This window comes from Nymphaea colorata, chromosome 4 (assembly GCF_008831285.2).
Source record: "Nymphaea colorata isolate Beijing-Zhang1983 chromosome 4, ASM883128v2, whole genome shotgun sequence".
In the NCBI taxonomy this organism is placed as follows: domain Eukaryota; kingdom Viridiplantae; phylum Streptophyta; class Magnoliopsida; order Nymphaeales; family Nymphaeaceae; genus Nymphaea; species Nymphaea colorata.
This window is the reverse complement of record NC_045141.1, coordinates 20,117,071-20,142,228: the sequence shown is the minus strand read 5'-3', so window position 1 is coordinate 20,142,228 and position 25,158 is coordinate 20,117,071. Positions and strand designations below refer to the sequence as shown.

Sequence of the window (25,158 nt, the reverse complement as noted above, 5' to 3'; positions counted from 1 at the left end):
GAGGTGATTCAATTCTTGTTTTTCGTATTTTTGTTGTTGACTTCATCTGATACTTTGATAACAGTGTAAAGGTGACTTGGCAAGGATGGGCATGATTCTGTAGCTGTTATAGAATTTCATAAGCATTTCAATTTTCATTCTTAATGCTAGGCACCGTGAGCTTTCCGTTGGTGCTCTCTCTGAAGGTGTATTGTCACGCCTTACCGGGGGTTGGTCTTTCAGACAAATCAGGACCTATTGGAACAGGTTATATGTTATGGCCTTTTGAGCGATTCTTTCTTCGAGAAGTCCTTGAACGGTTCCTTGTTATTGGAATAATATCTCATAAAAATGGAAAATGCTTTGGTTCCAATAATTTCTCATTTACAAGCAATATACTGCAGTTCCATTACATTGGTAAAATAAGAGCCTGGTTGGGAGCCTTTGCATGTGGGAATATGGTTCTCCATGTCTTGGCGAACACAAGTTTCAGATTTTCAGTTCCGAGCACCAGAATGCTTTTGGAAGCCCATTTTGGCTCTCGAGCGGTTGTTGTCAAGAGGAAATAAGGAGCTTGAGGATGGGATATAAAAACTTTGCAGGAATTGTTCGCCTTTTGTGGGTTTTTATCCTTTTCAAAATTATCCATGGGTCATAGGCAATTGACAAACATATGTACAAAACTTTCTTTGCATTTCACGTCAGATTAATTTTTGAGTTTGTAAGTAAAATTTGTGGCAATGGTAGGGAGCCGTCCCAAGGAGGACTTCAGCTGAAATTAATTCTTGAGGTAAAGTTTATCAACTGCGATCAAAATTTTCAGGATCGATTTTCGTGTAAGCGGGGAGAAGGGCGTCATGTCCCCATACCCCACCACAAGCCACGCATCCCTGGTGGCCCAATCATTTGCTAAATACATAACTTGCAAGTATCAGCTAAAGATTAGTCAATGCATGCTGGTAGATGGTGCCAATTTGCCTAAGAGGGAGGGGCACTTTGCCGAAAATATACATTGACTTATCAAACATGAGTATAGAAATACTTTCTTTGGATATCTTCAAATGTTCAAGTATTTCAAATTCTATGATTTGTATCTTATGCAAATTATTCTATTTAGTCAAAAAATTAGTAATTTCATATTGATCATAAAGCACATCAATGACAGTAATTTTATAACAAATTAGCAGAAAAAAGTGAGGCGGAACTTAGGCTGAAATAAGGGAGGGCTGCTATTTTACCAATTATTATAAGTTTCTCTCAAGTTTAACATAAACGAGTATAATCCGCAAAAAGAAACCATTTTTGCATGACACCCAAGAAGGAACAGCCCGCATTCATGTGCCTGAAAACAGTGGTGTCAGTAATTTCGGGAAAAGCAGCTCCATGCAGCTTTTTCTCAGCAATGTTTTCTCATTTGCATGCTTTATAAAAGCGTGATTAAATTTTTTTTTGACAGATAGTAAGATAAGCTGTTAGATGCATTGTTTAAGCCTTTAATGTAAGCTCTTTGAAATGGGGTATTTGTATCAGAAATAAGTGGTTAAGTAGCTTAAATTTGTCATTGTTATGTTCCAATAGCCCCACAGGAATTGCTCCGAAGCAAACAGTTGAAACTAACGAGTAATGAGGGCAAGAAATTAGAAAAGGCGTTTTTCAGAAAATAAAATTATTTGTCTGATTTTTATTGGAAATACTAAATTAAAATGATATGTGAATGTATTTCTGGAAAAATGCTATCTTCTTATTTAACAAGCACGGGGGTACATATAGTCACAGAGAAGAAAAAACCGAGGCGGCGAGGGGCCTCTTCGCTTCGTCATATCAGCAGAAATTGCTTGTCCACGAAGTAGAAGAGAACGATTCATGATTCTGCTCTGCAGTGGAAACTAGAGAGTACATTGGAAAGAAAGAGGATACCTCATGGCTCCTAGAAGCATACTGTCTCCATTGAAAGCTTCCATACCGATGGCTGCCAGTACTCTATTTCTCGCCCACCGCCTTCCCACCAACACCACCCTTTCACCTTGCTCCAATATTCTGCAGCGTTTCGGCTTCATTTCTCTGCATTTGAGGAAGAAGGCAGTCACCATAAGGCAACTTCACGGTAAATTCGTGCCCTCGCACAACTCCGTCCCTTAATTCATCACTTCCGAAGCTTATGCGTCGTTTTCCTTGCCTCTTGGTCGTCGCGGTTTATGCCTTGTTGGGTTTACTCGTTACATTTTGATTGAGCTACGGATGGAAGTTGGCAATTATATGCAAAAATATTGATTGGTTACGTTGAAGCAGTGGGTAGCTACACCATTTCCTGTGTATCTTCCTTGCGTTATTTCCCTGCAGCTTTGATTGTTGATGATCCTTGCTCTATGTATGCCTTCCTTTATTGTACATTTGATATTGTGGCTAGTGGATACGGTCCGGAATCTTGTGAACGATGTGAGCATGATGATGCTTCCCATTAGATATATAGGTGTTTATTTTTTTGTTTTTTTTATTTGTCTTGTTTTTCTGTGGTTTCCTTCATTTTCAGTAGGTTGTACAGTTTCCATTATTATTATTATTATTATTATTTTTGTATCCAAGGATTTCCCCCCCAAAAAATAGCCTTCTAGCTGCGGTGTTCTCTTTTGGGAAAAAGCCAGGTCGGCACTGGGATCCTAATCAATGTAATGGCCAGCTTTCTTAGAATCAGAACGGTTATGTGAAAAACCAGTTTGTCAACTTTATGATGGCTTTTATCATGTGAATTACTATTTTGACGACCTTCGATTTCAGCTTTCAACTAATGTGAAGAGGTTAATTTTTTTTCTGACAATATCGGAAGTTAATCTAAGTTGTAATCCAATTCAAGTTGAAGGATGGGAAAAGCTAAGAAGGCTATGTGATGTTCTTTTGGACATTAAGTTCGTACAGAGGAAAAAGGGAAGTTAATATATAGTCACAAGATAATCACTTGGTTTCCTACTTTCCTTTAACGACTGAAACATCTGTATGGGTATAATAGTTGTTGGCCGCTATGTTGCATCATTTGGGTACATTGGCGGATAATAAATTAGTCTCCAGCCGTTTACTTTGCATTTTCCTTGTTTCCGCTCGCTACTATAAAGAAGACAGAACATATGGTTTGTCCTCTTCTCTTTTCAAGTTGCAGTGATTGGAATACATTTACCGAAACAATCCAATCCCTTTTGGTAAGGCCTCATTGGTAGTACAGTGGTGGAAAGGATCTACAATATATTAATGCCTTTGGGTTCAGGGTTGGGTGAGGGTGGGAATTGAGAAGGTGGCTGTCACATGAGCTGTGAACTGTTTGATTATGTGGAGCCGGACAACTCCAGGGCATGATGAAGTTGATATGGCTATATCTGGTCCTTTGTGCCTTTCTCTAGCAAATGCTTAAATTGTCTACCTGCGGTCATGATTATTGGACATAGTTCAAAGTTCAAACTAGCACGACCACAGTGAGATACTTTCAAGTTCATATTCTTCTCGTTTATCAACTAGTCTATCATATCTGACTGTTTTGACTGCATGTTGGAAAGTGGACCACTTCAACCTGGTTGCAGTTGGGTAAACTTTCTATTTCTCTCAATGGTAAAAAGTTTTTTTTTTCTTAATTTTGAATTCATTATTCACAGGCTTTTAGTTTATGTTCTTTAATACAGTGTCTCATATATAAATATGTGTTCATTCCTTATCCGTCCATGTAAAACTTGCAGTAAGATCAGTTGCTGCACCTACTGATGCTACAGAAGGCTTCGATGAGATGGTTTCTGGTACCAAGCGAAAGTACTACATGTTGGGAGGAAAAGGAGGTGTTGGGAAGACGAGCTGCGCTGCATCCCTTGCCGTGAAGTTTGCAACACATGGACATCCTACCATTGTTGTATCAACTGACCCTGCACACTCATTAAGTGATTCATTTGACCAGGTAAGCAATCTTATTAGTTGGCTTCTTAATGAATATTTATTGATTTTTTCTTGTTTGCATCTTTTGGTTATTTTCTGTGGACTGTGTTGTATGTTGCAATGTATATCTGAGAAAGGGTTTTTTTGAAAATTTGATAATGATATAAGAGAACAAGTTTGGGCATGGAACAACAGTTTCTGGGCATTGACTTTTCATACCCGATAACTTAGTGATTTTAAGTGGATTGAGCTTTTGGATCAGTAAAAATACTTTGTCTCACGTTTTAATGGTGTGTGACTGTGTGTTAACCCTATTAACTACCTCTGGTGATTGGAAGATCATAGTTGCCAAGTATTATGGTGAACACAGAGTATTGTGAATAGGTTGGGAGTCAGCCATGAAGGAAATGGAGAAGATGAAAAATATTATTGTTCATGGTCAATTCAAGTAGGATGCTATGAAGGATGATGGGATGTGAACAATTACCTAAGCTGAGCTCGTGTTGTTCAAACACAATATCATGTTTACCGGAGAAGATATAGCCATACAGGAATAATTGCTGGTAGTAACTACTACTACTGCATGACTAGACCAGAAAAGTATGTCGTTCACAAGCAACCTTTGGTTGGGAACTTATGTCAATAGAAAGAACACAGTGATTTTGTTTATTAATATGTTGCTTTGGGGATGCAAACTGCAGGACACATTTGCAGTTGAATCAGAATCTTACAGGTCAGCTCATGACTTAGATATTTAAAAGAGACGTCCAGAAGTTCGTCCAAATTGTGTTATGTTTTGTTTCAGACAATTGTTTTGGTTCAGATAGCATCTAATCGAAATATAGTTCAGATTAAATTATTGATATTAGAATTCCGTGTGATTGCAATTTTATAAATAAAAATCTTGCCTTTGGTCCTTTTTTACTGGGTAATTAATCTTTGGAATTTGAAGGTTTAGATTCATATCTACAGTTTCCTTGTTGAATTAGATTTAGACTTTGTCCAATTTGTTTAACTCCTGACTGTTGCATCCACATGCGTGTGTGTATGTTCGAAAATATGTGGAACCCTCATGGATTTAGAATCCTTAGTTCAAATTCGTAATTTTCATAATGCTAACTTTATTATGTGTGATTCTCATATCAATTAAATTTATTAAACATAAAAATAATATTTTTGTCGGTGGTTATCAATTTGAATTTTGTCATGTTTAAAATTCAATGGTCTAATGTCAGCATTATTTTGCTCATATCTGTTATATGTATACACTACTGTTACATAGACACGGACCTGGGGCAGCATCATGTCAACATGGCTGGACTCCTGGATTTCCTACCTTACCTTGATACGAAGGAAAGGGTGCAGGTAAAGGTGCAGCATCCGACATGCCGCAGACATGGTCAGCAACATGTGGGGTGCAGCTAATGCACTTGAGTGCGTATTTACCCACTTTGGACTCTGTCAATCTTAACTAGTCTATAATTGTCCTTTTTTCCTGGGGTTCAGCTATAAAGGCCAAACGGTTTCTGTCCAGACTCCCTTCTTCTTCTTCCTTTCTCCCTGTCTGCAGAGGGCATTCTCTTTTCACTCTTCACTGACCCTCTTTCCAGCAACCTCTCTCTCTCTCTCTCTCGCAAGCAATGGGGCCAGGAGTGTCACAACTGCTGTGCTTTTTAGTAGAATGAAATTGATTGTTTCTGTGGACATTTGATGAGGATTCATGCTGAAACCATCTTACTAAAAGAGTCAGATGGTCAAAATAATTTGGGGGATCTGCATAGTTCATTTAATAAGAGACAAGTTTGGAGTCATATCATTCCGATGTGTAAGAAGGAAACTCAATGGTATAAAAAAATTAATGGCTTACAGAGGACCAAAATTTGTTTACTTAAAAGATCATGCTTTCATTCAGAAAACATCTTTTTTAACAAAATTCGGTGCTAGATCCTTCTCTACGCATCTGACGGAATGATTTTGGGAGTTGCCTTCTACCTTAGGCTACACACACACACACACACGAGAACCACATCAATGCCAAACAATAGCATGATTCATAGCAAAGGTCGTTATATTTCTTTTCCATTTTTCTGTTGTTGAAGAAATGTCTTGAGCACCTATTTTTTTGTATTTTCTGTTTCTCCAAACATACACAAACAGTGACGTTATTCTATCATATTAAATATATAACACTGTCCTCCTGAATCTAGAATTCTAGATCCTGTGACCTCAGATAAAAGAAAGCAGAGCATGTATTGGTGCTGATCCATGGCTTTAACCATGCCACTCAAAGCATTGGAAAAAAAAGTGCAATCTTTTATGTTTGTCTTCTTTCTAAGGTTATGCATGATTGTAGCAACTATTTGGCATGCCACTGATTTATCGATATTTAAGTACTTATCGTATTATCTTTACTTCTAGGATCTAACTGGTGGAACTCTGGTTCCTGTTGATGGACTCGATTCTCCACTGTTTGCTCTAGAGGTATGAAAATATATCTGGTTATTATGTCAAATTATGCTGGGCCTCAGTTTGTCTATTTTGGTTTTCATTTTCTTGATTTATATGGTTGGGCTATATGTGCTCTTTTGGTTTATATGTATAGTTAAACCCTGAGAAGGCAAGAGAAGAATTCCGTAGTGCAACCCAGAAGAATGGGGGAACTGGAGTCAAGGATTTCATGGACAGCATGGGCCTTGGTGTGCTCGTTGAGCAGGTAAAGCAATTTCTCTGTAAAGGTGTTTAATGATCCTTCTTTCTCTCTGACTGAGCCTATGTGCATTTTCAACAGTGTAAGTCATGGTTGTTTTTCAGTTCTTGCATAGTGAAGTGAATTCCAGTACCTAACTGCTAGTACAACACTTCAAATTTTACATCAAAGGCATTTTTAGGCTGGAGTTGTATATTTCGACTAATAGTGCTTGTATCATTTGTGCCTGAATTTTTTGACTCCTTCATGAGATTTTTGTTAGTTATTGATTATTGGCAGTGTTTTTAGTTCAATTTTCACCATTTCTCTTTTCCTTTAACTGAACTGTATCCTTAACGATTAGAAAGGAAGCAAGACTGAAGTACTGCTTCGGTGCTAATTCATGTACATTGTAAAAGATGGAAAAATCCATGCCACTAGTACACTTTTCAGTTAGCTCTTTCTCTGTTCTCTTTACTTATGTTTTCGGGTCATGCTTCAAGTTAGGGGAACTAAAACTTGGAGAATTGCTTGATACCCCTCCTCCTGGGTTGGATGAAGCAATTGCGATATCGAAGGTAAACACTTTACTTATTTCATTCTTCTTTGAGTATACAATCTCTCTCTCTCTCACCCCAACTCCTCTCCCCCACCACCGTCCCCCTCCTCGCCCACACACACACACATCAGCAAGCCCCCCACACACGTGCCCCACTTGGGCCCACCCCCACCTGGGAATTCCCATTATCTTCACATTGTGTGTGTGTTTGGGGGGATGAAGCATCCACATACATGTGCATATCATCAGATTTTGTCTTTAGATTGCCATCATCCTGTTGATGTCATGCCTAAACCCTTATTTGTCTGCCAGGTTATGCAGTTTGTTGAAGCACCACAATACAGTATGTTCACCCGAATAGTCTTTGATACTGCACCAACTGTAAGTTTTGTTTTCCTGGTGATTTTCCTACAAAAAAGTACAAAAATCCACCTCAAGTCGTCAAATAACAACATCACTTGTTAACTTTTAAAAGTTAACAAGTAGATCTGAACTTTTGAGAGATTCTCAAACTGCTGCTTACTGACTGAAAACAATAATTTTTTATATAAAAAGATTGAAGTGCTCCTTGTAAGGAACCACACTTCCTTTAGTTGTTGAAATATGTTTTTGTCTTCAATAATGGATTTTCTTTTGTCATTTTATGTCAAAAAATGATGCTTTCTGTTAGTAGTCAGCTTGTTAAGAATTTCTCTCAAAAGTTGAGTGCTTATTTGTTTATCTTTTAAAATTTGAGTGCTGGTTCGTTCTATGTGTTAATGTTAGGCAACCTTTTGTAATTTTTCTTACATATCTTAGACAAGATTTTCATGATTAAGTCCATGAGATCTTAAACCATTGTCCTTCTGAGCTTCACAGGGTCATACTCTTCGCCTCCTTTCCCTGCCAGACTTTTTGGATGCATCAATCGGAAAGATCTTGAAGGTATTACCTATAACTTGATATCACTTCAAGCTGTTCTCAGGCACATGGCCATTTTAGGTATCTGATCACATAGCAAAATCTATAGTTTATATATATATATATATCAGCAACGAGAATGAGCATCAAAGGCATAATAGTAATTTTGTGTGAAAATGTGTTAGACTTCTTATTCTTCAATCTATTTCCTACTTCTTATCTTGTTTCTGTAGGGTGTGTGCTGATTCTGCTGAACTGCTTTTCCTGTGGTTGTTTTAGGAGAAAATGTCTAAGTTATACTGGTGACGTGATTTGTAATAGTAGTTGAAATGGTTATCTACAGTTTATCATTAACATATTTTCGATGTTGAACACAGTGCTTGAAATTGAATGGACATTTTCCATTTTCTGACAAAATTATACTTTTGTGGAGTTAGTTTCAAAATATTCTTACATATTAAAATGCCTTTGTTTAATAACAGGCATTGGTTGCTGAAGTTCATCTCTGTTTATCAAGCACTTACATGGTTTGTAATGTTCACCTTCTATGTGTAACATTTGGCATTTCTAATTCAGCTAAAGCAGAAGTTGGCATCAGCAACATCAGCTATTAAATCTGTGTTTGGACAGGAAGGAGCACAAGATAATGCTGTAAGGTTTTCTAATTATTTATTTTATGTCATGCACCAAAATTCTTGTTGATGCCTGCTATTTCCTGTTTGCAGTCTGACAAGTTGGAACAGCTGAGAGACAGAATGGCAAAGGTGCGAGAGTTGTTTCGTGATGCAGATTCTACAGAGTTTGTCATTGTAACCATTCCAACGGTAGCCTTCTGTATCTTCCTTTGTCATTATCACATGGCGACTGATTTTATCTGTTTGAGCATGGACATGTTGTGAATGTTTGGGTTCTACCATATCACATTATTATTTTGCTTTCTTTGCTTAGCTTAGTCCCCCTAAATCTCTTAGTATTTATTACATATCCGATTGTGTCTGTCTGACTTTATATATTTTCTTAATTCTGACATTTAACATTAAATATTCTTCTTTATTTGCATCTCACGTTCAATGAAATTGCTACTTTCCTTATCATCTTTGTTTTTTGCTTCTTTTCCTCATTCATGTGGACCTTGTATTTGAACACTTCCATTTCAGTTCCCATGTTTCCTAACCATGCTGCTTCTCTTATAAGTGATCGGTACTACCAGTTGGTGCCTGGGAGGGTAGTACCCTAGAAGGTTAGTTAGGGTGTAGATGGAACTAGTTAAATGCCTACTTGAGATTCTAAAAGTTTTAAACTGAAATTTAAAAAGATCTTTCAATATTTCCATTGAATTAATTCAATGAGTTGGACCCATTTTTATGATTTTATGGGGTTCCCTTTGCATGTTTGAGTAAAATGCTTCAGTGCTTAGCATTTCTATTTGAAGATGGTTTTTAACTTTCCGAACAAATTTAGTCCTCTAATTGTTTGTATCCCTATTGGAAGTGTAAATGTTTCTGCTTGTGCTTTTGTATCCTTTTCCTGCAGCTGTGTTCTTTCACTTTTCGCAATTATAGGTTGTTTTCTTACGTACGTGGGTTTCTCCTTGTATTAGGTTATGGCCATTAATGAGTCGTCAAGGTTGCGAGCATCACTGAAGAAGGAACATGTACCCGTAAAGAGGCTGATTGTCAATCAGCTTTTGCCCCAATCTGCATCAGACTGCAAATTCTGTGCTATGAAAAGGAAGGTAAGTTCAAGCATGGCAATTCTCAACTAATTTTACCAAGAGATGATCGCAGACTACTATTGCATGGTTTTATACATATGAAATATATTCGAATGAAGGATTCGGTTATCATGTTTTTTGATCCGTTTGATTGATAGTCTAGCCAACATGTGCTTGTAGTGGCACTTTAAAATGTTTGAACAACATGCTTTGTTTGTGGCCAAAATTGATAACCTCATGTTCATGGAGACAGCTCAAGATTTATCCCATGTGTGGGAGGTATATATTATATAGTAATAAGTTTCGTATATGCCTGCACATAGTTACTGTCTTGCATCCTATAGCTCTTTCTGAGTGCTGAGTCAAAGAAGGTTGGGGTTTGGTTGGTATCTGCCACAGCAGTCAATTTTGAAACACGCCATTTAAATGGTATGACAGCTATCTTCAAGTCTTGGACATGGCTGTAACATATGAGGAGGCATGTGAGTCTTGCAGGATTAATTGGAAGTTGGAACACTCAGACGTGTGGGAATGACTCCTCAGTTCTGATGACTATGACAGTCTAATTCTGATGACTATCACAATCTAGTGAATAGTGTTTGTATTTGCATGTGTCTACTTGGGCCAACTGTGGGACAAGCTATTATGATTAATCTATCTATATGCTGCTATTTCAGGATCAAACACGTGCCCTTGAATTGATCCAAACTGATCCAGAGCTCATGGATTTGAAATTAATTCAAGCTCCACTGGTTGATGTTGAGATCAGAGGTGTTCCTGCTCTAAGGTTCATGGCTGAAATAGTTTGGAAGTAAATTCTGCATCCCGTATCCAATTTATGAGGTAATAATCTGCAGTCACAGGCTAAATCTATATGCTTAGCCCATTTGTTTTATGCTTATCAGTTGTTGGTGTGATACCGATTTTCTGTCTGTGACTTTAGAACGAACTGTTCCAACTCTAGCGTCCATTCCTACCATCTTATTCTTCTGGGATTAATGATATGGTGTATAGGAGCACCATTGGCGGGAAGAGATCTAAAGTAAGGAGGTGCTATACCGTTGATGATCTGTGAAGTTGATGAAAGAGGTAATTTGCATGCTATCAACACAGAAATCGTGAACCAGGCGTCAGACCTGGGGAGCCAAAATTTTCAAGCACTACTTTATGAGTTTTCGACCTCAACCCTTACAAATTAACAAAATTTGTTGTATTCTCATCCTCGATCTCTGTAGCTTTATGAATTTCAGGAGCAAATGGTCTTCTGAAATATGTATACATAACATGCAAATATATGCCAAGTTGCAACAAATGACGTGCCTGAAAATTTTTCTTAGCAGATGATCATTCTGAAAGGAAAAGAAAAAGAAATAACAGTGTATACTAAAAGAGCGTCATTTAGACTAAAGGCGTTATGGATATCTGTCATTAGCATGTCTCTGCAGATGATCCTGCGGCTTTGCCAACAGAAAAAAAAACATTCGACGGTCAGTGCATTAACTAGACGAACTTGGCAAAGCCATGCAGAATGGCATGTTTGCTGCCCAGCGGTGCAAGCATGCTTTATTTGGACAACAACGGGACTTTGGAATCAAATTCTATTTCTGGTTCACCGCTCTGGAAGTTCGAAGTCTATGAAGTACTTCCATGGACGGCCGTGTTTCATGGTGTAAAGATTCATTGATTTATTTAGATCTTACGAAATGATTCTTGTCCGATAAATTGGATTCTATACTGCGACTCTCTCTTCTGATCCTGACTGTTGGCCTTCCATCCGCCTGTCTATGTCTAATTTGGCATTCTTGATGGTGCAATCCTCTCTCGTTCTCTCTCTCTTCTATGACATCGATCATCGATCCTCCCTCTTGGCCATTTTGTCTTACCCATTCTTGGCCTGTAATCCTCTCTGCCCTGCCTGTTCTGTCCATTAATTCCACTGGCCTCTTTCACTTTTAAGGTTTGTTCTTATGAAGCTGTCTGCCCCCCAGTCTCTTGGCGTCCTAAATGTGCCATTTGGGTTTCGGGTCCTTCTTCTTTGTGCTATCATACTCGGTCACGTTAACACCTTTGACATTTTGTCATTTTTTCCCTTTGCCGTGACATTTCAGATGCGACCACATCTCATGTGCGCGTGCGCGTGTGTGTGTATGTATATATATATATAGTATATATATATAGAGAGAGAGACGATAAATTGGAAATATGGTTACGGGCAAAATGCTCATTTTCTAAGTAATTAGAATTACTAAACAAACAGGGTAATTTTGTTTCGGGGATTATGAAATTAAAACCTGGAATTTTGATTTCATTTCAGTTCGAAGAAGAATTATGGTTCTAGAATTTTTACTTTTGATTTGAAATTCCAAATCATCCAACACCCTTGAAGAAAAGAAGAGAAAAATAGGGTTTATGGTGTAGCGATGGTTTATAGTGGCTTTAGCAAACTCTCAGAGCAGTTTGCTTATTATCATATTAGATAGTGTTGGCATTGACAGTTTGTGTTGGAAACAATATAATTTGCAAACGGCCGGACTTTTTTTAATTTTTAATACAAATGGAAACAAAAAACTTAAAACGAAAACGGGAAGCCTCCGCCACTCCATGTTACAAGAATTTAAGTTGTCCGAACAAATGATTCAACTCAATTTAAGTTCCATTTGGATCGATTTCCTGATTTTTTAAATCCATAATTTGATTCGAAATCCCGTGTTGACAGCTTCCGTCAAATCTGGATTATGGGACAACAAATTTTGAATTAGTTATGAGGCAGTGACTAAACTGTCCTATATAATTATACTTAGATTCAACTATTTATTTAAGATTCGAGAGAAAGGATTTGCAAAGGAACAATATCGGGTTTCATCGGATCCGGTCCAATCCGCAAGAAACTCTCGTGGTTTGGGGACATTGAAAAGATACAGTGGATCCCACCCAACGGCCACGGAACGCCGGGCAACCACCGCCTCAAACCGCAATGCCTGGGCCTTGCAACAAAAGCACGGGTCGGGTCAGGTGCGTCTTGATACCAGAACCGATAAAACTCAAACTTGAGGGAGAATAAACGGATCGGGTTTAGCATTTCATATGGACTTTTACGTCTGATCTGAGAAACCCGATTCCAGGAATTGCTGGCCTTCTAAGAGGTGCGTATTTTTTTTTGGGTAGAATTTGAGAAACGAGATTCAGAACCTACCTGTTTGATGAAAGAAATTATATATATATATATATATATATATATATATATATATATATATTTCTTATGTTTTTATAAAAGATTGTATTTTTATTATACAAAACATGGTATGATGATAGATGTTTAGATGTAATAATTATTGGTGGTTAACTTTTATTTTGAATTTTTGAAACGTCAACTCTATACATAATAGGTACAAAATTTGAGTCATAAAAATGCTAAAATACTGAATATAATCAAATGCACATAAAAATACTAAAATACTGAATATAAACGAATACATTTGAAGATGTGCATCCTTAATCCATAAATCATTATGTCGAAAGTTCCAATAAATAATTTTTTTTAAGTGAAAGTTTCAATAATCAATAATTTTTTAAAATTTTTGCAAAATGTCAGATAAGAAGGGCCCAATTTAAGCCTTTGGATGTAAAGTCGTTTTGGTTTGGGTTTTGTTGACCGGACCCAATTACTGAAAATGACCCGGTTTCTGCAATGTCGGGTCTGGATAACTCAATTTGAGTGAGATCCTACCCGCTCAGAAGCGGCCGGTCCTAGGGAAGTGTTGGCGCCGTTGCAGCGACGTTATTGTGGAAATAAACGGCAGCGCAGAGCCTTCTGAGGGGTCCACGTGTCCTTACAGAAGTGGAAAGAAGCGGACTCCAGGTAGAGTATTTTTGCCTGTGGTTTTTTTACTCACTTGGCGTCCGTTGAGCCGAGACGTAGAAAGGCGGCTGACTCTCTCTCTCTTCCGGTCTCCTCGTTGCTTCTCGGCGAAGGTTCCGTTATTCTTTCGGCCGGACGTCGGAACTGCAAAGAAGATATTCTGGTAAGCGTGAAGGTCTCTTCCAAGGTCGTGCCCGTGTCTGTTTTTTATCCTTTTCAGTTGTCGTTTTGTTTTTGATTTCGACTTTTCCAGCTCCTTTTCTTCTCTTTGGCCATTTCTCTCATGTAATTTTTTTTTCAGGTCTTTCCTAGTTTTTGTTTTCTGGGATTCTTGGGAACGATCAGGTAGGAAGTTAAGCTCTTGTGTTTCCTTTTGGTTTGCGGTTCCTCCTGTTTGAAGTTTCCACACTTTAAGTAGTTTCACTGTGAATTCATGAACTGCTTTCTCGTTTACCACATGTTGGTGGTATTTCGTAATGCAATGAGTTTACCATATCCCTTCGATTCTCTGGTTTTTAGCTATTTTCGGTTGTCGAACTGTCATTATGTCTTATCTATTTTGTTTTTTGAGCTCCGGAAAATGGCGACTGAGGTTCTTTTGATGGGTGATTGGAGCTTTACCTTTTTGTTTTGCTTATTGTTAAGATTCATCCCATGCTAGACACTTCACCTGTTTTTTTCGAGGTATAGAGGTGTTTCAGTTCTCCTACAGTGCACCGCGAACGTTCCATCTTTATTTATGAACATGGGGCTAGGTACTGCAGCCGTTACTGGTGATCGTGGTTGTGATGTTGCTGCCTCATATGCTTCTGCTGCTACTAGTGCTTCCACTGTCTTCTCATGTGAAGGACGAGAATCAGTGTTTTAAGTTTTTAACATCACACTAGGTGCTCAAGGCGTGATAAGCTAGTTAAATTTGTATACATCACTTTAAATGATCTTGGTACCGTACATTGTTTTCTATGCAGTTCTACGCCCTGTTTTAATGGGGTACATGACAGAATAGGTTACAAATTTAGTAGAAATAGGAGTTCTGAAATATATAGTTGAGAGATTTGGCTTGTTGTTGTATTCAAAGGATTTGTCATTAGCTTCTGAGATGTTGAGGATATTTGTTTCAACATTCAGGAAAAAGTTCCATCAGTTATTCCTGCACCTTGATTCGCAAAAGTGCTCTCTAACCGCTCCTAGCTTCTCCATTTTCCATAATTTTGCTAGAGAATAAGAAATATGGATTCTATGAGTCATCTGGTTGGTTTCTTTTTTTTTTTCCCCTCTCAATTCGTCATGTGACCCGCAGCGCATCCTTATATCTTAACCACCAGCTGTCTGTCATATATTGACATCATCCATTAACATTGTTAGTTGGAAAAGATCGGGTCACTATATATGCCTTGTCCAAGACTTACAGTGTCCAATAGGCATTAGGTTCTTGAGAAGATGTCCTGGAGTCATTCTAAATCTTAGTGGCAAATATGTTTTCCTCAGGCAAAATGTCATGAATTAAAAAATAAAAGGTATATAAATTGTTTATTGATAAAGATTTAGAATAGTTTTTGAAAACCTAAAATAAAGAAAAAAATTCAAAAATGGAAACAGACGCTGCAACTGCATTAAAAAAGACTTTTAGGAAATGTGATAATATTGCCAACAATATTTTTTGGTGATGTTTTGAAAATATTTTGGGACTTTCGTGTTAAAAACGTTGCATATGTTTCTACTTGATAAAAATGTGATTTTTTGAAATTATTGTGGATATTTGTGACTATGCTGCATACGTTGAACTTGGTTTGATGGCAATATGTTGGATCCTGGGGTCCCCAGCTAATGCAGCTACTCGAAGCAAGTTATTCCAAGAGACTTTTAAAATTCTGATTGCATATCAAAATCGTTTGTTTTTTTGTGCTTCCTTTTATTAAGTTGAAGCTATCCTTCACTTCTGCAACCCAAAGAATGAAAATGTAAGCATATGCATTTTCATTTGATTGTTGTTGTTTATATGTAGGCTATGTGGGAATGATATTAGCTGTTTTGTTGTTCATATTTTAGTTATCAAATGTGGATGTATTTTCAACCGAGCTAATTATTTTTCCAAGTAGTTATTGTAGTTGTCTTCGTTTTTCCTCAGAATGTATTACATGAAAGTTGTTCAGTTCTGTGTCTTGTGGAGAAAAGTTCTTATTTGCTCAGTTGTATAGTGAGGACGGATGTTGTGTTTGCTTGGGATGTTTCATGAAAAGCCTCTTTTTTTTTTATTCCCTTAATTCTGAAATGATATTTGGCAATTGTTTTTCATATGCTTGTTGATATTTTTATTTCAAGCTAAAAATAGTAGCTCTTTTTTTAGAATAAGAATATTACAGAAAATATGAAATCGTGCATGAGAAAATAGTCTCATTTATTTTTCTGTTGACATTGCTGCTATTTTCTAAGATGACATTCCTTTTGCTTCAAGATTCTTGAACTTTTTTTTTAATAAGCAAAATTGTCTTGTTAAGATATACATTAATCTGTGGAGTCAAAACCTGACACAGATTTTGTTTTAAATGTGGTGTTCTAAATGTCTGCTGTATGTTTGTATGTAGAGATAGCAACTCATGATGTTAGTGTATGTCCGGTATTATTGTTGTTATCTGAGATGCTCTTTGATTATTTCACCAGAGCTTGTTCCTTGTAGAGTTTCAGTGGTTGGTTATTGGTACTCAAATATTTTTTGGTTTCTGTGAAAATTGGTGTCATGTTATTTTTTGTGTTTCACACATTTTCTTGGGTTAGCTCTTGGGGTTGCTAGCATTTGATATTGTGTCATTTATGTTGATGAAATTTTACCATATATGATTGTCATGATATGCTGTGTATTATCTCATTGATGCAACATATCATAGTTTTTGCTTTCAAGATGCTAGGTGGTAGATTTTCTCAAATATCTTTATTCTTGTGAAATTGGCCAGGATTTTGGTAGTTTAAATGCTTTGACAGGACAAACAAATGGATGTAGAAAGGGTGCTGGAGGATTCAGAGAATGAGGTCAAAACATATGAAAATCTCACCACAGACTTGGAGAATCCAAATAAGTGCCTATCAGTTGAAGACTTTCCTTGTAGCCACTTCGATGGTAGTATTTCTATCTGCTGATCCCAGACATCACAATATGCTATCATGCATTGAATGGAATATGCTTGCATACTTTGAGCAAAAAGCCGTTTTGGCTTGTACATGGATTACTTACTTAGGTTATCGTCTTATCGATCTTCATGCCTGTTGTATTGGCTGTTTTGTGGTTAAAATGTTCGGAGATGAAGACATTCGGTATAACAACAAGACGGTCAATTAAGCATCAAAACAACACAGTCAAGTTGTCTGAGCAAGAGAAGTCAATTAAGAATCAAAACAACAAGCCGATCTTCCACTCTATATCTTGTCTGACAAGCTATCAGCAACCTTATCCATACAATACGGAGTCAAGTTGAAGTTCATTTTTGACAGCTAGACATAAGTCAAATCTCAAAGTGATTGCTTATTGAGTTTGAAAGGAAAATATGGGGAGAAATCACCTGAAAAGTTTTGTAGAATAAAACATAAAAATCCAACCAGGACAAATATAGCAAGATTCTTCTACATAAGCGTCCTCTTTTTTGTCAGAAGACTTTTCTTCCGTCAGATCAATTGACCTAGTAGTTTCAATAAACACATGTCAACAAACTATAGATTGAATGGTAGGGGGGGGGGGAATTCATATCCTGCTGCTATCATCTGTTGCCACCCATCATTGGCCTTTATTCATTGCCTCCATCACTGGTCAACCTTGTGAGGAGGATTGCAGGAGGAGAGGATAAGGCTTAGGGAGTTAGGGTAAGGCGTCATCAGCAACACCTTTTAAGTTTTAGTAAAGAAATATAATGTGCATCTCACTTGCGAGGTGTGGTTTGTAATGCAAGGGCACACACCATTTCCCATTTGCACTATTCGTGGGTTCTTAAATCTTTTAATTGTGCCTATGCTACAAAGCACAAGAAGCACTCTTTATAGCACACTTTGGCAATGGCTTTATCTGATTTTTTAGTTTTTACCTAAAACTACTTGGAACTTGTAGATGTCATTTGGTGGCCCATCAATTGTATGTATATATTTTGGACTTATTGAGCTGTTTATCACTCAAATATGTTCAGGAGATAACTTAAGTGCAGTCTGCGGTTTGGCCTGCAAGTAGCTGCAACTAACTGATAACTGATAATGCACTCAGATACGAAGGATGCATGCACAACTAGTTGCCTCTGATTGTTCTTGGCATTTATCATTCTTGTGTTTCAGTAATGCCAAAGGAAAATGGTTTCGTCATGAGTTATGACATTTAAAAATAAATAAGTGCCAATGTAGATGTCTATGATCACTACATTTACTAGGTTCTTTTGTGCTACTTTTGGATAATGAACGTAGTTGTCGTCTTTGTAGATCCTGGCGATGCATGACATGGCATCTAATCTAGTACTCACGTTGTCTTATATGCTTTTCTATTATATTTTTTTGGTCAGGTACCATGGACTTGGATGCAACACGGGTAGACCAAGAATTGAACCCAAAGTTTGAGGTATTAACCTGAAATTTGTAGTGTCCCTTATTTGAGTTTGGGCAAAAATTTTCAGTTAAGATTTCATGAAGTGATGCATTTACACACATGAATAGTTCTTAGGTATATTAAAATGTGTGAGAGTTCCAATGTTAGTAAATCCTTGGCTTATGCTGTATTATTTTTGTTCTTTAATGAAGCTGCCAGCTGGAAACCTAGGCCTGATGTCAGTTTATGAACCCACAACTTGCAGTGATCAATTGTGGGAATTCTTTTGCTTCAAAAGTTTCTTGGCTTAAAGTGAATGACAATTTCTCTGCTTATCTTACTGAGTTATAAAACAATGATAATAATAAATAACAAGAAAAATAAGTAACAGCAATGGCACTGGTGGTGTTGATGGTCATGGTATTAGTGTCATTCCGTGAACTTCATTACTTCCTCCATGAATGCATGGCCATTTTTGGCTTTTTTTGCATATTTGGATGTATCAATTTTAAACATGCCATTGATTTAATGTAAAAAATGTCTGCCGTGTAATTTTTGACTTAGAAGATTTCAAACTGAACGGAAGTACTTTTGTCGTTGTGTCTTCAAGTGGTGGAAGCATCAAACGCACTGTTCGCCTTTAGTTTCAAAACATAGTGATAAGTATCCTGATGTATTCAATTACTGATTTTTGTGCAATAAATAAATAAACAGTGCAGGTTGCTTTTGAATTTACCATATAAGAATCATTACAATCCCCATAAATGCTTGTCATTTCCTATTTTTGTCTTTGGACCATTGTTAGAGTACTCATTGGTATTTGACTAAAAGGAGAAACAGACTAACAGCCATCTGGTTTTGCCAAAAGGCATGTGTAACCAAAAGAAAGCGGATAGAATCCTTTTGTAGAAGGGATAGAGACCTCCCTTTTTGTGCTCTTCGACATGGGGTTAAACTCTTCATTCTCAAAAAACACATCTGAAACACTATTCCAATCTGAAGAAGAATTTATATTGTGTTCTGTTTCTCTGTCTTTCTGTTGGATCCAAGAGTTTTCCCAGAGATGGTTGGGAGAGTCCAACTATCATGGTTCAATCTCAATTGGAAAGTCATTACTGTTTTTTGTTTTTCTTTTCCTGTTGTCTATGGATAGCATAGACTGCAGCATACCTTTTTTTTTACCCCATATAATGTGTGTGCATCAGTATGTTGTTTCCTGATTGATCAATGCAAAGTTTTTTGTTTTACTTGTTATTTTTCCCCATATAATGTGTGCGCATCAGTATGTTGTTTCCTGATTGATCAATGCAAAGTTTTCTGTTTTAATTATTAAACCGCTTACTATTCCAAGTTGCTTAGAGTTTAGCATACTAGTCCTTTTCCCGCTTATCATACTTGCGTATTTTAAAGAGCTACGTGGGTTGCAGTTTCTTGGTGTAACTTCCTTTAAGATGACTAATATTTATTCCTTTTACAGTTTTCAGATGATTTGTTGCATATCGAGCAAGAGCATCTGAACGTGACACCTCTTTTAGGTGACTGTTGTGAATATCTTATGGGTGAGCCTCGTGAACTGACTTGATTATGAACCTTAACTAAGAGAAATTGACTTCATGCTTACCCTGCCTTGCTGTTTGGGTTCTTTCTGTTCAGATATGAGTTTCGCTGGACCAGCTGCTCATTTGGGTTATGATTGTCAGACATACGGTTCTGAAAATTTGGGATCAGAGGCTCAGTGCCGAAGTCCTTTGAGGAAGAACAATGATGATGCTGGAAGGCCTGGTGAAACTGGTGCAGTAACGTCATTGCCTGAAGCTAGATTGGAACAAAATCAACAGCCAGTTGATAATGTGACCATCCACGAGCTTCATGAGGCATTTCACTTTACATTTGGACGAGATACAACCATGAAGGACAAATTTTGGCTCAAGCGTCAGCTTTCCCTGGGCTTGCATGACCTTTCTCAATTTGACAGTAGTTCCAGGATCTTGGACAAGAAGCAGCTGTCTTCAGGTCATATAAGGGGTTTCTTTTTTTTTTACTTGTACACCCGTTCCGACCTCTACCTATTGTAAAAGATTAGTTGTAATATGTTCCATCCACAGATGTTGGCACACCGAGGGTACATGGTGAAGATGGGTTGTTTACGGGATTGGTGGAAGTGACAAATACCAACTATGGGATTTCAGATGTCGAGGATGCTGAAAGGACATTTTCAACTACTAAGAGATTGCGCAAGCCTACACGGAGGTATATTGAAGAATCATCGGAGATAAAGACAAGATGTCACGCTAGAAAACTGGAGCCTCCATTGAAAAGTACACTTGGTAGCTTGTCAGAGGCAAGGCCGTCTGGCCAGAAACACTGGAAGAACTTAGAGAGCATGGCATTGGTTTGCAGGCAGGATTCTATTGGGGGATCTGGTATACAGGTGCCTTTTGTTCTTCGTGTCCGGAGAGGTCGTCCAAGGAAAAACTGCACATCTCTTTTTGTAAGTCTTCTATCACATTTTCACCTATGTATATCAGAAAATTATGCATGTCACGCTTGTATTTCCTTGGCAAAGCCTGTCATTAAGGTAGTGCAGCGTTTAACGGTTCAGTGTTCTCTCTCTCTCTCTCTCTCTCTCTCTATAAATATATGTGGGGAAACCAGTCCCATATGGGGACTGATCAACCCTGTTTTTCTGTCTCTCTGTTGTAATTGAATGACTAATTGAGTCAGTAAAGGGTAAAATGAAATCAGCGAGGGTTGGTCCTCACTGGGAACTTGAGTTATCCCCGTGAGGTTTATCTCTCTCTCTCTCTCTATAAATATATGTGGGGAAACCAGTCCCATATGGGGACTGATCAACCCTGTTTTTCTGTCTCTCTGTTGTAATTGAATGACTAATTGAGTCAGTAAAGGGTAAAATGAAATCAGCGAGGGTTGGTCCTCACTGGGAACTTGAGTTATCCCCGTGAGGTTTATTTAGAGCAAAATTTGGAAGTACGTACAAATGTAACAAAAATAAGCTGGTTTTGCATGATGCTTCAAATTTCTTTTCTTTTCATTTGGCAGACAGACAACTCAAAGGAGAACGAGGAACATATGATAGTTGTGCCCAAGAGAACCTGTGGACCTTTTTGTGGGTCGGAAAGTGGTTCAGTCAACTATGCTGCCAGGGTTCGGACTGCGAAGGGTGGTGTTAGACGGAAGCATCACAGATCGTGGACCCTTCAGGAGGTGACGAAACTAGTTGAGGGTGTCTCACGTCATGGAGTTGGAAGGTGGTCTGACATAAAAAGGCTAGAGTTCTCAGCATCTGCTTACCGCACTTCAGTTGATCTCAAGGTAAAAAGCAAAGGTTGCTGTCTTTGATTGTGTTATCAATGCCATTATCTTATCTGAACGGTCTAAATTTGCAGGATAAATGGAGAAATCTTCTGAAAGCAAGCTATGCACAACTACAAACCAAGAAAGTGGTTAGTCTCTCTCTCCTCATCTCTCTCCCTCCCGTCCCTGGTTTCTGATGTTTGTTTTTAGTTCACCGTCCAGTGGAACCTTCTGTGAGTGGATGCGGTCCATGCTGAAGTTGTAGTTGCTAAAGTCGTGAGCATAAACATAAATTATAGAACAAGTACATCCACTCGGAACGGTTCTTATGATCCTGGCTATAGAAAAGCCGAAACCACTTTGAGCAGCAGAATGTTGGACCTCTCTCTCCTTCCAAGTATGCATCTTTTATCGTGGGATTGAAGGCTCTTTCCACAAAGGTGCTTCTTGCAGACCAAGTGAGAAATTGCAGCACATTGCAAACACTTTAGTAGGCTCTTATGCTGGTTAAAAAGAAGCCACCAAATAAAAAAGCAAGGCCATTTAATTGTTTCGGTGGTTAGTTGATGCTGATCTCTCTGATAGTTCAGAAATGATGCAAAAGAAAAATCTACACCTTGGCAGGTTGAACAAAGGAGGAGGCACACTTCCATTTCCATTCCAGCTTCTATTTTGATGCGAGTGCGGGAGTTGGCGGCTCACCCGAAAGGGCGGCAGTCTGTGCCATTTCAGCATGCTTTACCATCAAGCATCATCTCGCTGCCAGGCAAGAAAACACTCATGAGTCGTGGTGGAAGAACTGTATAGAAGCAAGTCGGCGGCAGATCTTACTAAGGAAAACAAAAGTACGAGCATGTCTAACCTCCAATTGTGTATCTTCGTTCCTCTCTTTCCTTCCTGTGCCATATGTTTTTCTTTTCTTGTGAAAGGTGCTAGAAAAAAAATGTATATTGATACCCGCAAGTTGTAGTCGATTCTGTACATATTAGTGAAAAAGATGACTCAACACTTGAAGCTAAAGGGATGCATGAAAGGAAAACCATATAACAACTAAATCGCTCGACAGATCTAAGATCGAGACTCCATTAAGCCCATCTTCTCGCCTTTCTAGGTTGGGTTGGAATCAGTAATATCTCACCGATTCTTACTCGCTATTTTTGATATGCATTCGATGGGATATTCATCCAAGCCCATATCCTTGTCAGATGACAATTTCCATGTATGACTTTTCGTCATGTCACCTGCATAGCTGGGTGTTATTCTGGGAAAGAGCACTTTGAACAAATAAGATGGGGATTGGCTAGACAGAGAGGGATGGACGAGCTTCAACTCATAGCCATTTGATTGGGAAGTGAAAGCTAGTACAGCCATTTTGCGTCTGAAAGCCGTTATTTTGTTCGTACTCCCTTTAGTTCGAATCAAGTAGAGAGTATCTGATTAAAGGGGAACTTGCTCTTTGCTCATTCAAGTATATCAGACTGGACAGGGATGAAGCTGGCGACTCAATTAATAGGCAAACCGTCGTTCGAACTCAAGAAAATCGGTTTGTGGTGGCCCTTTGCCTCCGCCCGCCCGCTAGATACTCGTGTCAGCTACAAGTGGAGGCTTCAAGCACACGGCTACGACTTCTGTCCTTTGACCCCCACCTTCCTTTTTCTTTCGTCGGCGTTCACACCACCCAAGAACAAAAACCTTCCGCTATTAGCCGTGGAGACTGAAATGAACCTTCTGGCACCAGCATGCTTATGTCAGTCAGCCGACCTTCATTTGGAGTTTAAGTTGCTTTCAGTTTCAGACCTCTTCAAGTGAGAAGCGGGTCGTTGCCCAACTTGGGGACATGCTGTGCGGACTGTTCTGCACCAGCATGACCCACGAGGAGACCTCGTTGAAACGGCTGTTAAGCAAGGAAATAGCCAAGATGGGATCTCCCACTCGCCAGAGCTGGGTGTGATTCCATCTGGGTGGGTGAGCGCTGGGTGGGTGAGCGCTCCTTGTCTCCTCCATCCTTCAAAAGGGTTGTTCCGTCTCTGTGGCCCGTGCGCCTCTTTCTCTCTGGGCTCTAGAAATGGTATGGCTCTGCTGATCCAGCATCACCATTACCACCTCCGGCGCAAACTTATGTTGTTGGATGCAAGGTTGGTCGCGGATTCTGCGAGGGCTACGTCACCATTCCATGTGCAGAACTGGGAAGAAGGACGTTATATCACCAGCCAGACCGCCTTTCAGACCGCCGTCAAGGATCCCCCGCCGCGCCCCCTCCACCAGCAGCAGCGGCGACGTGATCGCCAATTCGGCCACCACCAACACGAGTTGGAGCAACCGAGACTCGAGGGCTTCCTCCTCCAGTAGGCAGTCGCTCGCTAGCCTCAGAGAATCCCTCCCGGAGAACCCCCAAATCTATTCTTTCCAGGAGATTTGCCGGGCTACCAACAACTTCCTCGCCAAGACCATCGGCCGATCTCCTACGTGGCAATGCTCCGTGGGCGGTCACGATGCCGTTGTCGTACGTCGACAGTTCAGGTCCACCTCCGACGAACTCCGGGTGAGGCTACGGTCGACCTGCGCCGCGCACCACGGTAACGTCGTCAAGCTCCACGGAGCGACTGTCTCCGGCGCACAGATCTACCTCGTCTACGAGTACGTTCGTGGCGTCAGCCTCGCCGACTGCCTTCGAAACCCTCGGAACCCTGGCTTCACCGTGCTCAAGACGTGGACCTCGCGGATGCAGGTGGCGTCGGACGTGGCCCAGGGGCTGGAGTACATCCACCACTATATGGGTGAGAGCCGAGTCCATGGGCACATGAAGAGCAGCGGCATCATCATCGCCGACCCGTCGCTCACGGCGAAGATCACGCATTTCGGGGCGGCCGAGCTTTCCGGCGAGGCGACCGCGGGTGCCTCCCGAAGCCCGCAGAGGATCAATGGGACCAAGGGCTACATGGCTCCGGAGTACCTCGAGTGCGGCACCATCAGCCCAAAGAGCGACGTCTACTCGTTCGGGGTCGTCCTCCTTGAGCTCCTCTCCGGCGAGGAGCCGGTGAAGTACCGATTCGACCGGTCCGGAAAGGACTACGTGCGGGTGTCGCTGGTGGACACCGCCAGAAAGGCGGTGGAGGGGGCGGAGGAGGGTCGCATCCGGCGGTGGGTCGATCGAAGGCTGGGGGACTCCTTCCCGGTGGACGTCGCCGAACGAACGGTACGTTTGGCCCTTGATTGCGTCCACGACGATCCAAATCGACGGCCAGAAATGCGCTACGTGGCAGCCAAGATATCGGATTTGCTGATGAAGTCGAAGGCATGGGAGGAGAAGACGAAGCCACCGCTTGAAATTTCTGTCACCGTAGGCCCCAGGTAGAAGACTCGAGCTTCCCCCCAACTTCTCCCTCACTTATCCTTTCTTCCTCTCTGTCTTACGCTTCCCTGTACTCGACGTCTGACGTCCGTCTGGGATGCATTTAATAAGTATATGTGGAACATTCTTTCAGATATTCTCAATGGTGGGTAATTTTACTTTTTTCTTTTTCTTGGTTGGGATTGAGAAATTCTCTTTGCTTGTTTAATTTCTGTAAATCAAAATTGTTGGAGAGGAAGGTTTTTAATCAAGCTAATGAGGAATGAATGCTGAAAAATGTTGGTCTTCTGATTGAAGACGGAATATTGAACTAACTCCATCGACGCTCGC

General features: G+C 39.6%; 3 protein-coding genes across 6 annotated transcripts; all 3 read left to right on the top strand.

Annotated features, from left to right (window-relative positions):
- Positions 1 to 1,748: 1,748 nt before the first annotated feature.
- On the top strand, positions 1,749 to 11,074 carry LOC116252460 (ATPase GET3B-like). Of its 2 annotated transcripts, none has more exons than XM_031626736.2 (12): positions 1,749 to 2,083; positions 3,699 to 3,910; positions 6,307 to 6,369; positions 6,491 to 6,601; positions 7,078 to 7,152; positions 7,446 to 7,514; positions 7,992 to 8,057; positions 8,610 to 8,684; positions 8,759 to 8,857; positions 9,634 to 9,768; positions 10,425 to 10,590; positions 10,762 to 11,074. In XM_031626736.2, the coding sequence occupies exons 1-11, from the start codon at positions 1,900 to 1,902 to the stop codon at positions 10,560 to 10,562; spliced, it is 1,227 nt and encodes a 408-aa protein (XP_031482596.1). In that variant the 5' UTR covers positions 1,749 to 1,899; the 3' UTR covers positions 10,563 to 10,590; positions 10,762 to 11,074. The 2 variants fall into 2 exon arrangements, with proteins under 2 accessions (XP_031482596.1, XP_031482597.1); XM_031626737.2 differs by having other exon boundaries at positions 10,691 to 11,074.
- A 2,540-nt stretch (positions 11,075 to 13,614) lies between these two features.
- Positions 13,615 to 22,496, top strand: LOC116252641 (uncharacterized). Of its 3 annotated transcripts, none has more exons than XM_031627048.2 (10): positions 13,615 to 13,769; positions 13,908 to 13,951; positions 16,558 to 16,721; positions 18,139 to 18,194; positions 19,639 to 19,720; positions 19,815 to 20,174; positions 20,267 to 20,652; positions 21,222 to 21,494; positions 21,569 to 21,625; positions 21,699 to 22,094. In XM_031627048.2, the coding sequence occupies exons 3-10, from the start codon at positions 16,595 to 16,597 to the stop codon at positions 21,711 to 21,713; spliced, it is 1,356 nt and encodes a 451-aa protein (XP_031482908.1). In that variant the 5' UTR covers positions 13,615 to 13,769; positions 13,908 to 13,951; positions 16,558 to 16,594; the 3' UTR covers positions 21,714 to 22,094. The 3 variants fall into 3 exon arrangements, with proteins under 3 accessions (XP_031482908.1, XP_031482906.1, XP_031482907.1); XM_031627046.2 differs by lacking the exon at positions 21,699 to 22,094 and adding an exon at positions 22,101 to 22,496 and having other exon boundaries at positions 13,616 to 13,769; XM_031627047.1 differs by lacking the exons at positions 13,908 to 13,951; positions 21,699 to 22,094 and adding an exon at positions 22,101 to 22,496 and having other exon boundaries at positions 13,634 to 13,769.
- Positions 22,497 to 22,644: 148 nt separating this feature from the next.
- LOC116252642 (lysM domain receptor-like kinase 3) lies at positions 22,645 to 24,990 on the top strand. Its single transcript, XM_031627050.2, has one exon. The coding sequence runs from the start codon at positions 23,605 to 23,607 to the stop codon at positions 24,829 to 24,831; it is 1,227 nt and encodes a 408-aa protein (XP_031482910.1). The 5' UTR covers positions 22,645 to 23,604; the 3' UTR covers positions 24,832 to 24,990.
- Positions 24,991 to 25,158: the final 168 nt, after the last annotated feature.

What these genes read in the sequence shown, in the direction of transcription:
- LOC116252460 (XM_031626736.2), top strand. Translation starts at nt 1,900, where the DNA reads ATGGCTCCTAGAAGCATACTGTCTCCATTGAAAGCTTCCATACCGATG. An exon ending in CTCCACTGTTTGCTCTAGAG is followed by an intron (nt 6,370 to 6,490) that starts GTATGAAAATAT and finishes TTATATGTATAG; the next exon opens with TTAAACCCTGAGAAGGCAAG. An exon ending in TTGGTGTGCTCGTTGAGCAG is followed by an intron (nt 6,602 to 7,077) that starts GTAAAGCAATTT and finishes TCATGCTTCAAG; the next exon opens with TTAGGGGAACTAAAACTTGG.
- LOC116252641 (XM_031627046.2), top strand. Translation starts at nt 16,595, where the DNA reads ATGGATGTAGAAAGGGTGCTGGAGGATTCAGAGAATGAGGTCAAAACA. An exon ending in AATTGAACCCAAAGTTTGAG is followed by an intron (nt 18,195 to 19,638) that starts GTATTAACCTGA and finishes TTCCTTTTACAG; the next exon opens with TTTTCAGATGATTTGTTGCA. An exon ending in CAAGAAGCAGCTGTCTTCAG is followed by an intron (nt 20,175 to 20,266) that starts GTCATATAAGGG and finishes TTCCATCCACAG; the next exon opens with ATGTTGGCACACCGAGGGTA.
- LOC116252642 (XM_031627050.2), top strand. Translation starts at nt 23,605, where the DNA reads ATGCAAGGTTGGTCGCGGATTCTGCGAGGGCTACGTCACCATTCCATG.